Raw genomic sequence first — 23,496 nt, 5'->3', positions numbered from 1 at the left:
CTCCCGTTGAAATTCCCTACACCTCCGCTCTTGGTGATTTCAGAGCAAGAATTCCTTCTTCGTCCTGTCTCCAATTTAGTGAGCGGTAGAATGAACGGACTCTTTAAACGGTTGTGATCTCTCTGCCAGTGGTTCCCAACTAGTGCTCCGCAGGGCCGTGGGCAGTGCTCGGTGGAAAGGCTGTAGACGCCATGATGTCGAGTCTCTTCTTTTAACTTGTAAAATGTTTTCCTGGTGTACAGTTGTCCGAAAAAACATCTGTGAAGGTTGACAGTGGCATGAGGGGCCAGAAAAACACTTCCCTTCCTGCTTCTTCCCACACACCACTCCACTGTGGAATTCCCACCATCTTTTCACCAAGCTCCGCTAATAACCTTGCTCAAGTCCATTAAAGTGATAACTTATAGCTTTTACAGATACAAAAGTGATGTTTGTTGTTGCCTGCTTGACGATTTAGGCCTTGGGCTCGACAACTGTGATTAAAAAACAAATGTGGGAACCGCTGCTGCTGTATCGGATGCCAATCCAATCCCACCAGCGTCCTTCACATCAATGACAGCGAGAGAGAGAGTTGCCACCAGACCGAGAATTGGCATCTATGTTAGCGTGGCAGGAATTCATTAGTACTGAGATCCGGTGGCATTGCATTGAACCGTATCACAGTAATATACTGCACACTGTGCACAGTGTTGATAGACCGAGGCCAACTAAGTCTCTCAACACGGTCTGGTATAGTCTGTGTAGAAACTGGCCATTCTCCGGTGATACCGGTTGTGCGGGTGTCATTGTAGAAGTACAGCAGTGAATGGTGGATTGGCCGGGCTGTGATGGAAGGAGCACCACTGGGGTTCATCCCGAGCCCTGGCCGCCTGGAGCAACACGCCCGCCGTGCACTCCTCCACCCAAGGTGCCACAAGAGCAACAAGAGCCGCCATTCGCCACTTAGCGGTGGTGATGCCATCACAGTGATCGTGCCAGGCTAGGTACACTTTGAGACGATCGCGTGAAGCGTGGAAGGCTCGATGGTAGACGGTCATGAGATACACCCAGGTGGTATGGGTTAACTGACGGAGATGACTCAGGTACAGAGACAAACACAAAGATCCCCCTTATAGCCTTAACAGAGTGTTGGGGCAAGTGCTGTTAGCGAGCACCTATGAAGAACAGCACAGCGCACGAGGGGGGTGGGTGGCCAGCACCACGCCCAGCTGCCTTTGTCTCTCTGGTGGCAATGTTTACACATCACACCAGATACTCATTTGAGGCCGAGTTGACCTAGGGGAGGCCCAGGACCGTTTCAGATATGTCACCGATATTGGCTGTGAGCGGGAATCAAACACAGGTCGCCAGGTTCGTAGTGCAGCGTGATAACCGTTGCACTACCGCACCCCAAATTGGCACACGCATGCGTTAACTCCGTATCTATTACAACTTTGATGGTGCTGTTTGTTGCTGGCCGCTTGATATTTTCGGCCTTTAGGCTTTGTGCTCAACAACTTTGTTGAAATATGTAAAATATGGCCAAATTATACTTTTAAAATGACGCAAGGCATTCGCTTGCATAGTTATGTAAGAAAATAGGTCGTCACATAACCATCCCTTGAAATTACTAATATAATGAGCCAAGAATGTCTGTGTGTAACGCGCGTGACGTCACTCCACGTCGACATGCCCCCCTCATTAATAATCATGAACAGGTGGGGTCCTCCACATGGAACCCCCCCCCCCCCGTCATTAATAATCATGAACGGGTGACGTCACTCCGCATGAAGGTGGAGTGGAAACGAAAATTTGTTTACGCAAATTAGCTTTCATTTTGACCTTTTTTTTGGAAAGTAAAGCTAATAAAGAAATCAACGCAGCAACTAATAAGGTACCAAAAAAGGCCGTGTGTGTGTCCCGCGCGCACGTCACTCCACTTGCACCCCCCTCATTATTATTGTGTGCCTGCATTTTTTGACTAACGTAGAAGGTCGAGCGGCTATGATATTTTTTTACGCAAATTCGCTTTAAATTTTACGTATCTTTATAGAAAGTGAAGGCAATAAATAATTTTTCGCCGCATCACAGTGAATTTGGTGCCTTTATTTATTTCTTCGGCACGTCCAACAAAAGGCAAGTCTACTTTACGCTTCCATATTATGCTACAATAAACATTTCTCTGCTACTTTGCAGACATTGTATCGAATTACAATTGTTTTCAACCCCAGCGAACGAACGCGGAAGATAAGTAAGTATCAGAGCAGTGAATTGCAAGTAATTGAAGGTCCGTTAAATACAGTGCGACTGTGACATTACGTCGGAATGCAATAGATGCCAAATCGTCTTCATCCCGAGACTCGACCGAGCCCCAAGTGACGTCACTCTTCCGTTCGTACTGAAACGACGACAAATTCCGATAATTCCTGCGTATGCGATGACGATCAACAAGTAGCAGGGTCAGACTTTTGAAAATTTGGGTATTTATCTCAATGAACCCGTATTTTCCCATGGCCAGTTAGTTGTACGTGGCTCTGTCTTGATCTAATATCCTCAGCAGATCAAAGTGTTCATCAAGGATAGCCAACTGCAGGGAAACCTCTTGAACAGTGATAATAGATTCACAAAATATCGTGTATCGAGAAATCTTCCAAAGTCCTTAATTCCATTTAATAAGTTAAGACATTTTTATTTATGTGCTACATTTCCGAATAAAATTAACAATCACACAATAAAAGATAATTTACATCTTTAATATTACAGCTTCCGTCCTAGGACGAGCTAACAAGCTAGTAACAAACAATTGTTTACAGGCATGATTTACACGATTATATTTTGTGTATAATATAATTAGATTACCCATTAAATAACAATCAGATATTCACATCCCAGGATAAAACAACCTTACACCTTAACATCCCATTGCCAAATCTTGTGATGAAAAAAATGGCAATTTCCTATTCACTTTTAACGAGCTTCATAACAATTCCTCCCGAATGCTGGAGATGGAAGTTGTACACCATTGCTGTGTGTCGTCCCTCTGCCTCCACACGGACCGCGCAGCAAGGCTGCAGGTGGCGCGGAGGAGAGCGGCGGCGGAGCCAAGCACACGGCGGCAGCCCCGGCCCATGGTCGGTGACAGCAGCTGTAGCCCTCTCCTCTCTCTCTGTGTGTGTGTCTGTCTAATTAATAAGATTGTGCCGGAGGCTACGGGGGGACAGGCGTCTATGACGTCTCCTGGCCAAACCCCATCTGGCGGAGCCAGGAGATTGAATCTTTACCCTCGGGGCTCCTCCAGAAACAACAAAAAGCCACTACGTGTGACCACGTGGAATGTTCAAACGCTCACTGCGGAGGAAAGGCTGCCACTCCTCTGTCGCGAGCTGGACTGGTACCGCCTGGATCTCTGTGGCATACAGGAGTTCCGGTGGACCGGCTCTGGCTCCTGCCACCATGAGGGGTGGACAGTCCTCTACTCGGGGCAGGAGACTGCCAAAAAACAGGGTGTGGCTCTTCTTCTGAACAAAGGAATGAAGGGGACGTGGGAGGGTGGCGGTGAGGTGTGGGAATCTGTAAGCCCCAGGCTACTTTGGGCTCGCCTTCCCATCAACCGGAGGCGACGAGTGGTGGTCGTGGTTACTTATGCTCCCACTGAAGACGAACATCTGTGGAGGGATGCAGGCAAGGCTGATGAGTCAGATGCCTTATATGACCTCCTGTCACAGGTGCTGGCTAAAGTGACCCCTCGGGATAGAATCATCTTGTTGGGTTACTTCAATGCCTGAGTTGGTCATGATGCTGGCACCTGGTCTGGAGTGATTGGAAGGCATGGGCCAGATCAGCTCAATAACAACGGTAGGAGGCTGCTAGATTTTTGTGCAGCCCATGGGCTTGTAATTACCAACACGCTGTTCCGGCATCGGCGCATCCACACAACATCATGGATGCATGCCGGGTCCAAGCAAGAACATCTGCTGGACTACATAGTGACAGACCAGTGGATGCGAGCACATATGCTTGACACCAGGACCTACCGTGAAGCTGATCTGCCCTCTGACCATCGACTTGTCATCTGTAAGATGCGCCTGCCATTCTTCCACTCCGGTGGTGGGTGTATACCCAGGACCCCATTCCAACCTAAGGTAGCCTGGTCTCAGCTGGCTGATGGAAGTTGCAAGTGAGAATTTCATCATCGCTTGCGGCTGGGGTTGGCATCGTCCCCCACTCCTGATGTGAAGGGTAAATGGGTGAGGTTTAGGACTGTGACTCATGCAGCTACAATGGCTGCTTTGGGTATGCGGTCCAGACCTCCCCAGAGACCCTGGCTGACAGAGGAGATGTTCAGGATGGTTGAGAAAAAGCGACAGGCCCACTCTAATCGTCTACAGCATCCCACGTCAGAGAATGAGGAGGCTTTCTGCAGCCTTCGCTCGGAGGTTGGGAAAACCGTGAGGCGCTGTAAGGATGGGTGGTGGTCGCGGGTTGCTGAGGAGATGGAGTCTGCCTCAATGGCCCGCGATCACAAATCCCTATTTAACTCCATCAAAAAAGTAACCTGCAGCACCACACCTATTACCATCATTAGGGGAAAGAACGGTGATCCAATCTCCGACCCCCAGGAACAGGTTTGCAGATTTGCTGAGCATTCCTGTGAGGTCCTGGAGGAGAGGGAATCCCTCAGCCTGGAAAACATCATGGGACAAAGTGGGAATGACCCTGTTGAGGCTGCGGTGCCTCAAATATTGGAGGAGGAAGTCACCCCCTGTGAGTGGCTGGCTGAGGTGCCATCCGTTGAGGAAGTACTAAAGACGATCCAGAGTCTGAGACCAGGAAAGGCACCGGACAGAGATGATTTCCCAAGCGAAATGCTGAGGGAGGGTGGCGTTTGTGCGCAGACTGCCCTACATGACGGGTTCCGCAGGTTCCGCAGGAATGGAAGGATGCCCTGGTGGTCCCCCTTTTTAAGAAGGGGGACCACCAGGGCATCATCGGGCACTCCACCCCACAACTCCCAATTGGTGATGGGGCAGTTGTGGAGAGAGTGGAGAGTTTCCCATACTTGGGCAGTGTGCTCATGACCGGCTCTGGTTTAACAGCAGAGGTATCACTCCGAATCAGTCGAGCGGCATTATTTTTTCATCGGTTGTGTAACGCTGTGTGGAAGCTACCTGGTCTGTCGCTCCGCACGAAGCTTATGGTCTTCTGGGCCAGTCATTCCCTCCCTTCTCTACGCTTGCGAAACGTGGACCCCCATAATGGAACATCTCCGTCGGTTAGAAACATTTAGGCTGGCCTGCCTACGATCAATCCTGGGTTTAACCAGGCTGGATTGTGTGAGGAGCTCACAAATCCTCGAAAGATCTGGACAAAGTCCCATCGGTGAGCTCCTCCGGCAGGCAAGGCTGCGTTGGCTGGGCCATGTAGCCCGCATGCCCAATCACCGCATGCCCAAACAGATTTTGTTCGCCTGGATTGAGGGGGCTAAACGGGCGCGGCACGGGCTAGAGAAGAGATGGAGTGATGTGGTACAGGAGGATGTGGAGCTGAGTGGACTTGCCAATGACTGGTACCAGCGGTGTCAAGATCGGCCTCTGTGGAGGAGGCTCGTGAAGGACGCTACTGGGCAGTTGGAGGCAGTCGCCCTCCAACAACAACAGAGGGCGGAGGAGCGACGCTCACAACAACGAGCGGAGCGCCGGGTGGCTAAAAGCACAGCAAGTTGGCACAGTAGGGGGCACAGCCAGTCATCTCAGTCAGTCGACCCGTGGCACCTGGGTCTGCCCCGTGATCTCCTGCCGGCGGGCGTTCGACACTTCACGTAGCCTCAACGTGCACATAGCCTGGCACAAGCGTCGTGGTAACGTCCCCGCCACTTAGTGGCGAATGGCGGTTGTTGTTGTGTCTGTCTGTGTGTCTTTGTGTGTGACTAGTGTCCCTCCGTCTGTTCCACGCCGCGACACAATCACCCGAATACCACCTTGGTGATTCTTTAACTCAATTGCACGACGGTTTTTTATTTGTTACAGCAATTTGTCCTAGCCAACGTTCGTCACAGGAAATGTATTTGGTTTGATACTCTTTATGTTTTAATACTTCTGTCACGCGGTTTAAAAAATATTGCTCTATTTATTTGGTTGTTTGTGCTTTGATTTTTGTTTGCTTCATGGATGCACTTCGTCTTTATGTTATGTTTTTTGTCCTTTTGGTGACCCAGATCCCTCTTGCAAATGCGAATCTGCTTGTGTCTTGTGTTCTTACGCGGTTAATTAAAACAAAATTGAATCACACCACCAGCTACCACAATACCAACTACCACCATCACTACTCCTACCAGCAACCACATTTCCTACATCCACCGTAACCACGCCGCGTATCGCTCCAGTTATTTTTCATTAATCACGGTCGGTGCACGCTCTCGTTGTGTCCCTCTCACTGCTCACGCAAGCAACCAAGCATAAACAAAAGCTGGTGAGTTCCGGGCTTGACATGCGCAAAGTAAATAATTGTTTGCTTAACATTTCTATCCTTACACGTAAAAAAAATGTATTGTACGTATCTTTTACACATCCCATCAGCGGCACGTCCTTCTATATAAGTGCATACTTGCAGCATACTTGCAGCAGCATTGGTTCAACACGAGCAAACTCTGGACCATTTGGACTCTCTGTGTCTCATCATCAGCAGAGCTTAGGGCCATCCATTTAGTCCGTACGCAAAAATCTGTCAAAACCTGACCCCTTCCCCCCTCCCTGTACGCACGCGGACTTTTTACACCCCCCCCCCACCTGCGTACGTTCGCCTGGCGCACCCCCCGCCCAATCCTATAAAACGACCGATATTTAATCCACGCAGTAACGATCAAGGATTAAAATAATATTAAACGTGTTTAAGCAAACAGATAGTCCACCGCCGGACTATCTAACTCATTTGAAGGCCAATGTAGCCAAATTATTATCGAGGCTTCACCCCCCCCCCGTTTCCTATGCGTGCATTGTCAGTAGACCCCCCCCATACTCAAGCGTACGCATTTGTGTTACCCCCCCTCCATGCGCACGTGCTGAGTGGATGCCTCCTGACTTGAACCAGAGCTGGTGAACTGCCAGATGTTTTTCGGCAAAAACGCGCTCTGTTAGATATTGATTCCTGCTCGGTGGAAACGACGAAATGCATAAAACAGTCATTTGCGTCGTGGAGAATGAAAGTTACAAAATAAATAACATTTTATGTTATTACTCATATTCTCCATAATGACGCGAATGATTATTTTGTGTTGTGTATTTTGCAGTTCTTACACTCGTTCACATTTGCCCACACACGTCATGGCACGTACACATTTTAAATATGTAACGAACACAGTTTGCGTTTACACAGTGTATATCTCACCCAGTCAAACACACACGTAAATACACAATTAAGTGATTCACGTAGAATAAACTCGCGCGGTGGCGTTTGCAGGCGTTGAGTGAGCGAGTTTTAATCACGTATTTAAATCAGCTGGGACTGGCGACACGTTTGTTTCTCTGCTGTCGATGTTTCTGCTGCGGACCCAAAACCTCAGGCGGAGGGGATTCCTCCATACGACGTGGTGCCATCGATGCGTCCCGTGGTGCTGGTCGGGCCTTCACTCAAGGGCTACGAGGTTCGGGTTGGGGCTCTGCGGTTCTGCGAGACAGGATCATTCACCCCGCACGGCAGTGATGCTGCTTGGCACAATGGGCGTCTTGTGTAGAACCACACAACCACTTGAAATACTCATGCCAATTGAATAAAATAATCTGCCATCCACTCAGAAAACCACAACCGAGACATTAGTGGCGTCTCATTCACACGTATCATGAGTGGTTATGCATCGTTAATACGATGCGTGCATGTGTAGCGCACACACAGTGCAGCATTGTCGTGCAGCTGTTCAATATATGAAACCTAATATTACAAAATATTTTAAATACCGTACAGGTCCAAAGGCCCAAAATGTAAAGCAGCCAGCAACAAACAGCACCATCAGAAAAATAATTGACAAGAGCACATTTCTTGAATTGAGCAAGAGCTTGGGGGAAAGGAGGGAAGTCAAATGTGCCAGGGCGGATGCAGAACGAGCAGCGTTGTGACCCGCAGTGCGGTGGTTAAACACAGCGTGGATGACATGTGGATGAATCAATGAGCAAAGTTCAAAGGAACAGTGGCCATGGTAGTAGCGATAGAGATTTGAAGGTGTCTGTATTGTTCATTAAATGCTTCCGAAGACAAACATTGGGACACGTTATGCATGATTTTGCTGATTTGTCCTGGATTTCCTTGCCACTTGTGTGTTGTGAACAGATCACAGATATGATGCAGAAGGCACTGTTTGATTTTCTCAAGCACAGATTCGAGGGAAGGTGAGTTGCCTTTTTTGGAAATATTTTACAACAGAGAAGCTCAACCCAGCAACAGTGGAAGTAATTGTCCTATGGATAAATTTGTCCTCACCATAGGAATGAGTAATTTTCACCACTGGCTGAGGGCCGTCAACAGTGGTGGTGAGATGTTAACTTCATCGCCTGGTATGCAGCAGATTGTGAGTTTGATCACGACCCTGATGCCTGTATATTTGCAGTTTGCTTATTCTCCCTATGGTCGCGTGGATTTTTCTCCAGGGTCCTCCTGTTTTTCATTTCACATTTAAAAACACACATTAGAGTATATGGCTGCTATAAATGTTCACGTGATAAGCCACTTCGTTGAGCTATCATTTGTGGCCAGGTCACTTCTGAAAAACAGCTGTATAGCTCAGTGGCCCTTACCTGGTATAAAAAAAAGATTTCAAGTACAGGGTGTTTAAAAAGGATGGACCCAATTTTAAAACAGGATATTTCACGATGGCAACATGTTACAATTACACAAAAAGTTACAAACGGTTTAATGAGTTGTCAAGTTTTACTAACCATTTTATAATTGCTCTATGTGCCCTCCACCTGCTGTACGGACAACATCGAGACGATAGTTGAATTCGTCCCCAACGCCTCTCAAAGTGTCTTCTTCCACTGAAGTCACCGCTGCCGTGATTCTATTTTTGAGGTCATCCAGATTAGTTGCTAATGGTGGCACAAAAACACGGTCTTTGACGTATCCCCACAAGAAAAAGTCGCAGGGTGTGATGTCTGGGGATCTTGGGGGCAAAGAGTGTAGCGCCAAATCTTGGGGTCCCGTGTGACCTATCCAACGTTGAGGCAGTGTGTCTTGCGAATGACTGAGGCTACGGGCTGTTTGTGCGCTGGGAGAGGCATCTAGCGGTAATCATTTGAAACTCTATGCCCTGCTCTTTCAAGTGGTAAGAGTTTCATTCATGGGCGGTTCGTGGTTGCACAGATATAGCGATTTCAAATCGGGTCGATCTTTTTAAACACCCTGTATTACAGGAGATGAGCTCCACCTCAATGCTCACTTGAGCAGAAACTCACTTGTGGCATGACAAGAGGAAAGTGTAATGGGTTGAGAGCACAGTGGAAATTGGTGAATCACTGGTGTGCTATAAAAAAATAAGGCACAAAAATTAGTTTAAAAAAGCACACAGCCTGTGTATTAGGCAAAAATCCACCAGCATTTCCTGAATAAGTGCATTGTGGTCCTAGCGTGCATGCGGTTTTCACTCTGGCAGCTGCCTAATAATTTTGAATGGAATTTTTTTATGAAATTACCCAAGTAACGTTAACATTACATATGATTTGAGATCATATGAAAGGTATACGTTTGTGTGCTCGCATCATGGCCCAAATTCGAAGTGTGAAAATTGCTATAAATTATAAACATAAGCCATTGCCCGCTGTGTAACTAAAATGACCCAGATCTCATTTGGAAAAGATAATTATTTGCTTAAAATAGAAGAATTTGAGAACATCACTAAGCCGTATAATCCGCTATCGTGGTGTAGCTCGGTGACTCTACTCACGTGACATCCTCAGTTGTAAAACCCTTCTGTGATCGTACAACGTTCACTCGTTTCCTGTCCTGGAGGCGATGTGTTACATTAATTGAGGAAGTCACACGTATTTTGAGTGAACTACAGTTCAAGAACTATGAAGTAATCTTGATTTGTACGGACAGAAAACGATTAAGTCGCATAGTGGAGAATATAAGTAACAACATGTACCTCGACAGATTTTTTTTTACACATTCCATAGCCACACGACCTTTTGGGGGTACGCAATTTTGCCAGCATTAGTTCAATAAAAGAAAACAATGGACCAATTTCAACATTCAGTGTCTCATCAGCAGTCAGGCTTGCTTGAACCAATGCTGGCGAAATTTCAGTTGTTTATAAGCAAGGGACCTCTCTAAGATATGGGTCCTCATTGGACACAGAACCATATAACACATAAGACAAATCATATAATTTGGTATAATGTACACATATAATTACGTACTCCTTATATATGTATGTTAAACTTCTCTAGCATTGTACGTCGCCAACCTTGCAAATCGGAGGTACTTTGGCCGTTAAACGATAACCGGTAGTCAACCGGTAGCAAACCTATAATAGTATTTCACCATGATGTTCCATGCAGTTACCGATAATGCAAAAAAAGAGTTACGAACCCCTGTTTGTGCACCAGTAGCATGTGCTGTCACGATGTATACGGTGAATATAATCATCCTGTCTGGAATAAGAAAGCACTACACGTTGGTGAATAACCCTGTGGCCTTAAAAATAAATATAAAATAGGTGAAAATGTAGGCATTGGCGCTTCTTCACAACACATAAAGAAGCCAGAGAGAATATCTACCATTGCCCAAACCGTCACCTATAAAACACTTGTTCTCATTAAGAGAGTGTCTCGATTTAAAGCTTTCGTGACTGCAGGGATTCATCTTCTTGGTTCTTTCGGTAAAGTCACGTAGAAGGGAAGTAATAAAATAATATTGTTTTATTATGTTTTATTTTTATTATTTTATTACTTCCCTTCTACGTGACTTTACCGAAAGAACCAAGAAGATAAGAGAGTGTCATCGACAAATGTGGTGACTTTATTCATATTATTGGCACCACTGCAAATACAGTGTCACCAATTTGTCTGAACTGTGGTGCGCCCATTCATACTGCTTGGTGGACAGAGGTAAGTGGGGTGGATTTGAGAAACTATCGTTTCAGCTGCCATGCTGGAATCGAACAGGTGAATTCTGGATTACAAGTCCAGCGTGGTGACCAATGCAGCACCAAAGTGGCGTTGACAGATTGAGCTGTTCTCTTGTGCAGGATCTCTATCACTCGTGTCACTGCTGATATCTCGCTGGCTCGCCGCTCTCTGGTGATCAATCCCAGCAGGCATGCACCCCTGGAGCGCACCACAGCCCGTGCCACCTCTGGTAAGTCTCCTGTAGAAAAATACGCACACAGACAAAGATTCCCCGTAGAGCCTGTAACAGACTGTTGGAGCAAGTGCTATTAGTGAGCACCTATGAAGGCCGGCACGGCATACGAGGGGGTGGGTGGCCATCACCATGCCTTTGCCTCTCCAGTGGTAATGTTTACATACCGCACCAGGTACTCATTTGAGGCTGTCGACCTAGGGGAGGCCCAGGACCGGTTCAGATTATCGTGACTGGTGTTGGCCATGAGCGGGAATAGAATTTGGTTCACCAGGTTTGTAGTGCAGCGTGCTAACCACGTGTCTGTGCACCAAATCGCCGAGCACAGGCTAGGGCCTCCATCTTTTCCAAAGAACAAACCTGAACATATTTCTCATTTAGCTCAGGTCTATAAAAACTGTACGGTCTACTGTGATATAAGTTCAACACAGTACCTCAAAATATCGGTACAATTCAATTCCTGCCACCAAAATCCAGATGTAATTTGTAGGACAGGTGGCAATCCTAGCATAGGTCCAAAGGCCCAAAACATCAAGTGGCCAGCAACAAATATCACTTTCAAAGTTGTTAAAGGGAAGATTAAACAAGTTTATTGAATTCAGCAAGGTTATTATTAAGACTTGGGAAAATCGACGATGGGAGGGAATTCCAAAGTGGAGCAATACGAGGAAAGAAGCAGAAAGAGAAGCGTTGTGACCTGCAGTGTGTGTGGCTGTTGAGTGGGGAGTGCGTGGGTTGGTGGGTGAGCGTTGTTTGGAACTGCAGTGTGGTGGTTGAACACAGTAAGAGACAATACAGTATGGCAGTCCTCTAATTGGGCGGAATGAAGTTCACAGGAACAGTAACCATGGAAATAGTGATAGAAGAATGATAAGGCGGCGACTGACCCCTGATTATTGAGTGACTGGAGTGAAGCAGCAAGTGCTGGTTCATCAATCCCCTGACTGCTTCACTCTGAACTCTATCCGATGCAGTAAGGTAGGAACTGTGTGCTCCACCGCGGGTTGTAATGATAGAAAATAGGGCTGCATAGATACGAATCACACACGTGCACGTATACTCGTGTAATAAAGCTCGTTGAGGCGACTTCTGGAATCCGGTCTTTTATTCAACTTTGCATTACAGCTTTCCTTCACGCTGCTGACAGGCAGCGTGAGAGGGACAGATAGAGAGACACACTGCCACGTGGTAACCCAGAGCCCCGCTCCCGCGTGGCCCCCTTCCTCTGTTCGTTCCCGTTCTGACCACGTGTCGTACGTCTCCACCCCTATTTAATACCCGGGTCACGTGGTACGTTTCCACCAATCCTGGTTAGCCTTTATGGAATATTCCAGAGGCTCCCGGGACCACACCCCTGACTCGTCTCCCCATTGGCTGTGGCTAAAGCCAGCAGAACCAATCCTCTACAACCAGCTGTCACCTTTCCATTACGTCAGGGCCACGCCTCTAGGCTTCCCCCCATTGGCTATGAACCAGGACCGGCAGAGCCAATCGTCGTGACGAGTTGTAATCCGTCAACGACCCGGATATAACCTCACATTACATCACCCCCCCCCCCCCCCCCCGGTGTAAAAAGTCAGCCGTCTCGGCTGGGACAAGGGGTGACAGGCCGAATCCCTGTGAATAATCTTAGGGCATCTGAGACGCATTAACAAGGTAAGGGGGAGTAGGCGTCAACGCGCCGAGGAATGTAAAACATTAAACAACAGACATACATTAGGGCGCCCCTGGAGCGCAGTAACACCAGGGTGACAGACCGCAAGGCAAGCAGTATTAGCGAAATGGGAGAGACTTCGACCGCGTACGCGACGCCGGACCCTCTCCTCCTTTCGTTCGTGGTTGCCTCGCCAACTGTTCAGCAGGAGGTGGTTGCCGTGGAGAAGAAGAAGTTTCGGTTTCCGTTGTATCTGGGACAGGCCCCTTTGGAGGTGGAACGTCCGGGGTCTCGTCGTCCTTCAAAACCTGTGCGTCTGCGGGGGGTAGAACACAGCCCCGCTGGGGATCAATCGGCTCAATCGGCGAGGCAAGTGGCACATTACGGCACGCCAGACCCCGGCAGGTCAACAAGTGGAGATGAAGGGCCAGCACGTGGGTCAACATAAGGCTTGAGTCGCGACGAATGGACATACCAACGACGTTGGCCGTACTGGATGCGAACACTCTGGGGATTCCGAATGTCCACCAGCCTCACAGGCCCCCGCCAAGGCTTGTGCAGTTTAGGGGACGTGCCCACTGGCACCTGAGGGCAATGGAGCCATGCCCGATCGCCCACCGACCAGGGCATGTCAGTTCGCGATCGACGCGCATACCTCTCGTTCCTTGCCTGCGTACGGGCCGTCGCATATCTGGCTGCCTCTCGCGCCTCCGTAACCCGTTTAAGCGAGTCCCGTACATGATCAGGCAAGGAAGGGGACGGTTATTTACCCGCCGCACCCAGTTGCACATCAATCGGGGGTACATTCTCACGACCATACATCAGGAAAAATGGCGAATATCCTGTGGACGCGTGCGGAACCATGCGGTATGCCGCCAGGACGCCCGGTATGTGCAAGTCCCAATCGGTTTGTTTTTCACTCACCGTGTGACAGAGCATGGCTGAAAGGGTGCAGTTAAAGCGTTCCACCATGCCATCCGTTTGCAGATGGTAAGGGGAAGTACGGATTTTCTTTGTGCCCAGCGCAGCGCATACATCCTTGAGCAATTTGGAGGAGAAGTTACGTCCTTGATCCGTGAGCAGCCCTTCGGGTGCTCCTTTATCCATGACGTAACCATTCAAGAAAGCCTCGGTCAGGCAGAGGCCAGGCCATAGGCCAGCGAGAAAAATATTCGATATTTATAGGTATTTGTTTCCCCTAGCTGATGGAGGGAATGGGCCCAGGATGTCCAGAGCAACTAGCTCATAAATACGGGACACCTCAATTGAACGTAGTGGCGGAACATAATTTTGACGAGGCGGTTTCCTCTTTGCACAATCATGGCATGACCGAATAAAGTGAGTGACATTCGCCGTCATGCCGGGCCAAAAGAAATCCTGCTGCATCGCGGCCAACGTTTTCTGCACGCCGAGATGCATCAGTTCGTCGGCGTGCAGAGCGCGGAGCAGGTCGTGGCGAAGGGATGTCGGCACAACCAGGCGTGAACGGTCAGACAATCCATCCGTACACATCAATAGTCCTGCCTGGCCCCGGAACATCTGCTATTTCCATCTCGCCAAATGAGATCTCGGTTTCCCGATCAGTTTCTGCAGCGGAGCCAGAGAGGCATCGGCCTCCTGCTCGCGTAGCCACACCGAGTGCGGCAAATGCAGCGTATCGTCGGCGCCAACGGGTACATCCTGGCCTTCATCGTTCGACATCGCCCCCATAACCGGACAGGGTGAGGTAGGCAGCGCTGCACAGCGGTGCGTACCCGTCAGACAGGCGCAGGGAGGAGTTGGGGGCAACCTGGAGAGAGCGTCCGCGTTGCCATGGCGAGTACCCTTGCGGTACGTGATCTCTAAGGAAAATTCCTGTAATGATTCCAACCACCGAGCCAATTGACCCGATGGTTGTTCCAATTTCAACGAATATTGCAAGGCCGCGTAATCAGTGCGCACGAGGAATTTCCTTCCATACAGGTACGGCCGGTACTGGCGAACAAAATGTACGATTGCTAATAGTTCCCGTCGCGTCACGCAATATCGCATTTCGGCAGGGGACAGAACCCTGCTGCCGTATGCCACCACTTGCACGACCCCGTCTTTCCGTTGCGACAAAACGGCTCCTATGCCGATATCGCTAGCATCCGTGTCAAGGATGAACGGCTGGGAAAAGTCCGGGTAGTCGAGCGTCGGCGCGGTGGCGAGGTGATCCCGAAGGGATTGAAAAGAGCGCTCCTCTTCCGGGCCCCATTTAAATCTCAGATTTTTCCCCGTCAGAACATGCAGTGGCTTAGCCAGCGTGGCGAAGTTCTTAACAAAACGGCGATAGTAGGATGCGAACCCAATAAACCGCCGTACGTCGCCCACCGAAGTGGGCGTGGGCCACTCTCAGACACGCCGTTTTCTGAGGGTCCGTGGACACACCGTCCGAGCTGATGATGTGACCCAAGTATCGGACGGACCGTTGCAAAAGGTGGCACTTTTTCGGTTTATATTTTAGGTCAGCCGAGCGCATCCTCTGAAAGACAGTCTCCAAGCGTTGGAGATGTTCTTCAAACGTGCGGCTGAATACGATGATATCGTCCAAATATATGAGGCATGTTTCCCACTGCAGCCCCGCTAGCACCAGTTCCATCAAACGTTGGAACGTCGCCGGTGCCGCATTCAAGCCCATAGGTAAGCGGTTAAACTCAAAGAGGCCTTGTGGCGTGCGGAACGCCGTTTTTGGTTTGGACGCATCATCGAGGGGAAGCTGCCAAAACCCAGATGACAGGTTGAGGGTAGAGAAAAAATTTGCCCCTGACAAAGCGTCCAACGAGTCGTCCATCCGTGGCAAGGGGTATGCATCTGCCACGGATATCTTATTCAATCGGCGGAAATCTACACAAAACCTCGTCCCACCATCCTTTTTCTTAACCAGCACTACCGGCGCGCCCCGAGGACTGTTGGACGGCGAAATTATATCGGCCGCCAACATGTCTTCCACCGCGCCGCACACGTGTTCCCTTTCAGCAGGGTTCATGCGATGCGGGTGCATACAAATCGGTCCCGCCCCACCGGTGTCAATATGGTGCGACAATAGCGAGGTATGGTCCAGATCCAAATCGTTTTTACTGAAAACGTCAGTGTACTCCAACAATAATGAATGCAAAGCACTCCTTTGCATGGCCGACAAAGATGTATTTTCCCCACACAAATCTGCGATCCATCGATCGTATGAATGATCGTATCGAGGCCCGCCAGCGGCCCATTTAGTGGGTGGTTTACCCTCAAAGCTGGTGAAATCGGTAGTGGCGTGAGCCAATACCGATCCAGCCGGGACGACGACCCGGTTCGGGCCCCCATTTAACACTTGTATAAACGGGGCCTGACCAGGCCGAACGATAGTTTGAGCCGCTACTAGGGAAAAGGATCTTGCCACCGAATTCCACGGGGACAACAGCACACCTGTCGCACCGTCCGCAGCATCCAACCGCTTTCGGCAACGCAGCGGAACAAGCATTTGCGAGCCCGACGGCACCTCCACCGTGGCAGCAACAATCACGTTAACCGCGTTACCCGGGGGCGAACGGCCCAGCAGGGAAGGCAGGAACGACATCCTACGGCCCCCTGGCATTTCTAAGCAACCTTGGTCGACGAGTATCTTAATTGGCATGCGGCGCAAGAAATCGGTGCCCAATAGGCATGGGACGGCCAGTGAACGAGAAATCAACACTGGTCCCTCCGCGGTGATATTCCCAATAGCAATGCGCACATCAACTTGCCCCAAAATACCCATGCTACCCCCATTAGCAGCAACCCACGCGTCATTAACCGGTCGGATCCGTGACGTAGGAATGGACAGGAGATGAAAAATTACATCGGAAATGATGGTGGCAGACGCGCCAGTGTCTACCAAAATACGAACATCGACGCCATCGACGGTACGGGGTACCGACGCGGCTGCCACCACCCTACGGGCCAATTTTTTCCATTGTGTCGCAGAGTGCGGCATCGACACAGGTACACGACAATTACCGTCCGGAGTGCAAACATGTGTGCAAGTGGATGGGTGATGTGACAAGACCTGCCGGGTATCTGATGTGTGCTGACTTGCCTGAGGGTGCCGTGGATCCGCGTCCGGTGGAGGAGATGGAAGCCGGCCCAACGGGAGCTGAGAAGGCAGAGGTCGGCAGCGGCAATCCCGGGCGAAATGGCCTCGTCGGCCACACCTAAAACACGTGGCTGCCGTCGTCCGGCGGTCGCTCGTCCCGGTCTCTGCACGTGGTTGTCCGGCCCCATCACGCTGCTCGCGCGGCCGGCGTTTCGGGACCCAGCGAGGAACAGCAGCCATCACCTCGTCGTCGCTGGAGTAATTGGAGCCGTGGACGACCCGACGTGGAGACCACCCCAACGGTGGACCGTCTATTTCGGGATTCCCCGTCCATGCCGCCATCTGATCCCAGCATTTTAGGTTGAACTTGGCGTCCAAGCAGCGCGCCACCCATCGCGACGTAAGTGGTTCGTGGCCGCACACCGGCAACGAGATGTTAAGTTCCTGGGGCAGCTCAATCATTCTGGAAAGGATGAGAGGATCCAGGAGATCAGCTGACGAGTCGGGGTAGGCGGCCATGGCAAGCGCTAACAGCGCCCCTCGGTACGCCAAGGGCGATTCCTCTGGTCCTCGACGACGTGACATAAATTTCCTGATAGCCGCCGTCGGCGGTTCGTAAAACTCCGCCATTTCCGTGCAAGCGTCACGAAGCGTCTTCTTCTTGGTCGCAGGGATGGATCGAAAGACCGCCAGGGAGACAGCATCTAGCAGTGTGGGCAGCACCTCCAGTGCCTCCGCCTCCGTCCATCGTACGGATCGAAAGGCTGACTCGAACCGCCACGTGAACACACTCCAATCGCCCCCGGCGACAAATTCCTTGATTTGAGGAAGGCGATGTCCGCGGTGAATGTTCAACGCCTCGAGCGTCTCCATTCCCGCTTCCCGCGTATTTCGCGGCTCCGTCAAGATGACGTCCGGCGGCCGTGTGGCAGCAACCCCGCCCAAGATGGCGTCCGACGGCTTCATCGCAGCAGCCCCGCCCAAGATGGCGTCCGGCGGCCGCGTCATAGCAGGCCCTCCCAAGATGGCGTCCGGCGGCTTCATCGCAGCAACCCGCCCAAGATGCAGGCCTCTCCCTGCGCGGCAGGAACAATGGCTGACGTCGATTCCCGCTGAAAATCCTGGTCATCGGCACTTGGTTGAAATCCACGCGGCCGCACGAGGGCCGCTGAGGATGCGACCGCCGTCACCAGATTCAGCAAAATCGCACGGAGCGAATCAATTTGCTCCGCCAGTGGCCGCCATCCCTTGTCCGCAGTCGAGGACGTCGCTTCTCCAGCCTGTCGGCGATGAGCGGCGTCGGGGAGAGCAGCAGCCAGAGGCAGAGGACCCGCAGCTCCCAGCAGCTCGTCCTCAACTTCTTCCTCTGCCGGAGGTGCTTGGGCATCTTAAAGGATCGTCCAAACAGTCTCAAGAGATACTTCTGACACCAATGTAATAAAGCTCGTTGAGGCGACTTCTGGAATCTGGTCTTTTATTCAACTTTGCATTACAGCTTTCCTTCACGCTGCCTGTCAGCAGCGTGAGAGGGACAGATAGAGAGACACACTGCCACGTGGCAACCCAGAGCCCCGCTCCCGTGTGGCCCCCTTCCTCTGTTCGTTCCCGTTCTGACCACGTGTCGTACGTCTCCACCCCTATTTAATACCCGGGTACGTTTCCACCAATCCTGGTTAGCCTCTATGGAATATTCCAGAGGCTCCCGGGACCACGCCCCTGACTCGTCTCCCCATTGGCTGTGGCTAAAGCCAGCAGAACTAATCCTCTACAACCAGCTGTCACCTTTCCATTACGTCAGGGCCACGCCCCTAGGCTTCCCCCCATTGGCTATGAACCAGGACCGGCAGAGCCAATCGTCGTGACGAGTTGTAATCCGATAATTGGTTCTTTACCCTTCTATCTGGCAACAAAACTGACACCTTTTTACAAGGAGTCATGTTTGCATAGACCGCAATACCTGCAGTCATAATACAAACAAAAGAACATAACTCTGATAATGTGCACTGTCCTTAAAGTTGATTGATCCACACCCGAGACGCCAAAAGGCGCACTCGTGCGCCTTTTGGCGTCATCTGGTCCAACCCATATGAGACTAGGCTCTAAGGAAAGCTGTCTCGGGTGTGGATCAATCAACTTTAAGGACAGTGCACATTATCAGAGTTATGTTCTTTTGTTTGTATTATGACTGCAGGTATTGCGGTCTATGCAAACATGACTCCTTGTAAAAAGGTGTCAGTTTTGTTGCCAGATAGAAGGGTAAAGAACCAATTATCATATTTTTACTGGCAAATGAGGTTCCCATAGAGTTGTAATCCGTCAACGACCCGGATATAACCTCACATTACACTCGTACACACACAAAACAGCGACCTAAGGAATTGCAGTCAAGGAAAGAATACAATTTTGCAATCCAAAGCAATAATTACATTTCTTGGCTTATATTCTAGTTTATATTGTTTAACCAGGTGAGAACTCAAGATACCACAGTTAAATTAAAAAAGACTCGTACCGCAAAGAATTAAATATAAATCAAAGCTAAATCAACCACGTTACAGAAGAAAATGCCACACAAACGTAAACAATATTAAAATAAAAAATTGACTACCGAATTATGGCTCTAACAAATTCATATTAAAAATAAATAACAGAAACATGACAGCAGATTTAGGGTGATTATTGCACGAGTCTGTAACTAAACTAATGCCAGATTTTGTTTCTCTTTCCCACCGTATGTATGTGGTCTGCTAACCCTCAACACAGATGTGCAAGGTATGTAAAGGTGGCAGACTCTTTACATTGAAAAACATTCTTCACATTTTTTCATATGAAATCTGCAATCTAGCTGCTCAATTGTTGGTAGGCTATTTTAATACACACAGTGGACAGGAAGGACAAGATCAAAGCGCTCGCATAATACACATGCATAATGTACGTTGACTCATTAATTTCCCCTCCCCCCCCACTTTGCGCAAGAGCGCAGAAGTGTGGTCACCACATCTAGGCCTCTGTATAAGGAACGAAACAGTTAGACTTCTCCACAAATCTGGCTGTCGCCTGATGAAGCTAGTTGTAATTACTGGCAAAACGTCATAATCAGATTGTAAATGTTGTGGCTTGGCTCTCCAACACACTGGTGTGCTGTACGAATGACGAATTGGCACGTTCTGTTTACGTGGCAACCCTCACTAGTTGGCTGTGTCGGGTGGTTGCGGCTTTTAACGACACATTTATATATTTACACGATCTAACCCAAAAAACCTCTATTATGGATATTGGTCGCGAAAGCCTACGTGTTAAACTGCTTAATTGTGTGTGTATATTAAAGATACTGCTGGCAGTTCACCAATATTGGTTCAAGCAAGCCTGACAATTCTAATGAGAAACTCAATATAAAATCCGGTCCAGAATTTGCATGTATTCAACCAATGCTGTAGAAAACACGCATTCCCAGAGGGCCGTGTGGCTGATGAGATGTGTAAACATATACTTTTACATTTTTATGGGGAAGGACATAAATTGGAGAGACAGATGGTCCGCTTATTTTTTTGGTTTTAATATATATTTCCCACAACAACGCTCAAGATAATTTTAAGTAATAAATTAGTGTAGTGTAAAAACAAGGTGTGTAGTTTTGCCACGTGTCAGTGACCGTCCGCTCTCTGCTTTCATCAGCTGAAGTTCAGGGGGAGGTTGAACGAATCTTTGAGCTAGCTCGCACCCTGCAGCTCGTGGTGCTGGATGCTGACACTATCAATCATCCGGCTCAGCTCGCACACTCCAGCCTCGCACCCATGCTGGCCTACGTCAAAATATCCTCTCCCAAGGTAATGTGCTGTCTCCAATACCTCTCTCCCTATGCTGCAAAGTACCACAACAGTACCACCAGATATCGGTAGAAATAAATCCCTGCCACCCGAACGTGGTCGCCCATTGCTCGCTGGAGTCGCTTCGTTGTGTTCATGATGTCAGGTGCTGCACAGGCTCATCAAGTCACGGGGAAAGACCCAGAGCAAGTACCTCAACATGCAGATGGTTGCTGCAGAGAAACTCGCACAGTGTCCTTCGGTGTGTACGACACGTCACGTCACACACACACACAACACTGCACACATGACCAACTCAGCACAGCTGTTTTCTATCACATCTACAACACTCACCTGTCACGTTCTATTCTGGACAACTGTTCTGCTTATCCTGACTATCCACGAAATTCCCAGCATCCACTTTCTGGCACCTGTACTCAAATGGCAGCAATTTTGAACATCAATACAATTCAACAGAAAATAATTCATAAATTTGTTGATGCACAGTGACAGTTTAAACAAATTCTTTGGGTCTTTCGGTAAAGTCACGTAGATAGGTTCAAAGAAAATAACAAAAAACTACATTTCGATCGCAACACAAGCGGTCGTCATCGCAACACAAACGGTCATCATCGTCCTGATGACGACTGCTTGTGTTGCGATCGAAACGTCGTAGTTTTTTGTTATTTTATTTTAACCTATCTACGTAACTTTACCGAAAGACCCATAGATTATTAATTCCTGCAGTCACGAAAGCTTTAAGACAAAAGTTTAAACAACTTTATTTTTAACCTTCAGTAAGGATATAATTTTAAAATCAGATAAGTTAGTGGAACAAAATCTTAAAATAGAGCGATGATGAAATAGGTTTGGGGACATATTGATGTGACAAGATACTCCTTTCTCCGTTTGATGGCTAGGACCTCTTTGACTTAATTCTGGATGAGAACCAGTTGGATGAGGCTTGCGAGCACTTGGCTGATTTTCTGGAGATGTACTGGCGGGCTGCACACCCCGCTTGCGGTAGCGGCACCCCTGCTGCCGTTGTGGCTACACCAGTCTCAATGCCACCTCCATCTCACCCCGAGCTCTCTGTGGTAAGCATGTATGCAAGTTACTCTCTGCATTAACATAATTATAATCTCGTGGCTTTCCATGCATATTCAAAGTGATTTCCAGCTCAATGAGCATTGTTTTCAGCCCTGAGCCAGTGGTGGAAATTCTCCATGGAGGGGTGACGAGTTGCCGTGGGGTAATGGCTAGAGGCACACTGGACGGTTCGACGCCTACTCCCGGCGCAGTAGTTGACTGTGGTGCAGGTTTTTTAATCCCCCCTCCACAGCCCCTGTTCACCCAGCAGTACAAATTGGTACTCCGCAGTTAGCCCATTATCGACAATCCGCGTGTGGCGAGGTTAAGTGTGGGTACACCCACCTATTCCCAAGATGTCTGGCCAGCATGGACGAGTAGACCAAATACCCTCTAGAACTCACGCCAGTGGAGACCTTTCTGCCAGCAATGGCGTGAGCCGGCGATTGCAGGGCTGCACCTTTAACTGGGAAACAAGGACAAATGCACCACGTGGTGACTTCGACGCCATGCGGTTTGTACGCTCCCACGTGCCACTCAGTGAATCTATGATTCACTTTTAACTGAAATCAATTAGTGGCTCCTAACATTTAAAACTGGTAATGGACTCTGATAACAGTTACTGATTAATAACCCTACGTTTCCAGCGTCACTGAAACAAATGTTAAATGTCACAGGCTCCATATCCTCCGAACCAGCATGAACAGCAAACAAGCAGGGAGCACACATCGACACCGCCGAGCCCCCGGCGACACGCCAACCACTACCACAAGATGACGGAGCGAGGGGGTCACAGCGAGGAGACCTGCGAGCCAGTGCATGCCTCGAAAATTGTAAAGGGGCATGCGGTACATAAGAAGAGTTCACAGAACTCGTGTGAAGAACGGCCAAAGCACGGCCACGCTAAGGTGGGCAGCGGCAGAGAAGAGAGAACGGGAGACCAGGGGAGTCAACAAAGGGACGATCACCGCCGACAAAGAAAACACCAATCACACGAGCACCGTGACCATTGAAACGTACACAGCCACGCACAACAGCCAGGCCACTTACTGACTGCTTTTCACCTCTCATAGGGACCAAAGGACCGAAACCCTCAAAAGCTGAGTCACTCCACAACATTAAAGTGCACTGTAGCCAGGACAAAACATTGACACGGTTGTCGTTAGGCCTCTGTTCGTGTCGAAAAGAATTGGAATCCATCACTTAAAAAGTATCCTGGAATATTCTGTCGTCTGAGTCACAATTTGATGCTGAGCTGTCGATTCTGTGCGATAACTTCACTTGCACTTGTATTTGACAAATGTCCCTCTGTTTACACACTGGTGCAAGTTACTATAATCACATTTTAATGTTTCTGTAACTTAACTTTGCTATGGTTTTTTAAATCAAATTGTCCGAGCCGAGTTTCGTTACAGGAAATATAGTATTTAATATTTGTGTGCACTATTTTCAACTTAATCAGTAATGTAGTTGTCTTTGATCTGATTTCTAATTGCTTCATTGCAGTACTGTACTTTGTTTTTATGTTTATTGCTTGTCATTTTGGT

General features: G+C 49.0%; 1 protein-coding gene and 1 long non-coding RNA gene across 2 annotated transcripts; both read left to right on the top strand.

Moving 5' to 3' along the window:
* The first annotated feature begins 829 nt into the window (after positions 1–829).
* LOC144934378 (uncharacterized) lies at positions 830–8,317 on the top strand. Its single transcript, XR_013637155.1, has 5 exons — positions 830–907; positions 3,043–3,110; positions 6,425–6,447; positions 7,538–7,618; positions 8,299–8,317. It is a non-coding gene; the product is annotated as an uncharacterized LOC144934378 (long non-coding RNA).
* Positions 8,318–17,964: 9,647 nt separating this feature from the next.
* On the top strand, positions 17,965–23,130 carry LOC144934357 (uncharacterized). Its single transcript, XM_078860042.1, has 6 exons — positions 17,965–18,105; positions 18,251–18,440; positions 20,730–20,881; positions 21,027–21,122; positions 21,781–21,957; positions 22,627–23,130. Exons 1-6 carry the CDS (start codon positions 17,965–17,967, stop codon positions 22,960–22,962), a joined length of 1,092 nt encoding a protein of 363 aa, XP_078716168.1. The 3' UTR covers positions 22,963–23,130.
* Positions 23,131–23,496: the final 366 nt, after the last annotated feature.

This window comes from Lampetra fluviatilis, chromosome 10 (genome assembly GCF_964198595.1).
Source record: "Lampetra fluviatilis chromosome 10, kcLamFluv1.1, whole genome shotgun sequence".
NCBI classification, from domain to species: Eukaryota; Metazoa; Chordata; class Hyperoartia; order Petromyzontiformes; family Petromyzontidae; genus Lampetra; species Lampetra fluviatilis.
This window is presented reverse-complemented; position numbering and strand designations above follow the sequence as displayed.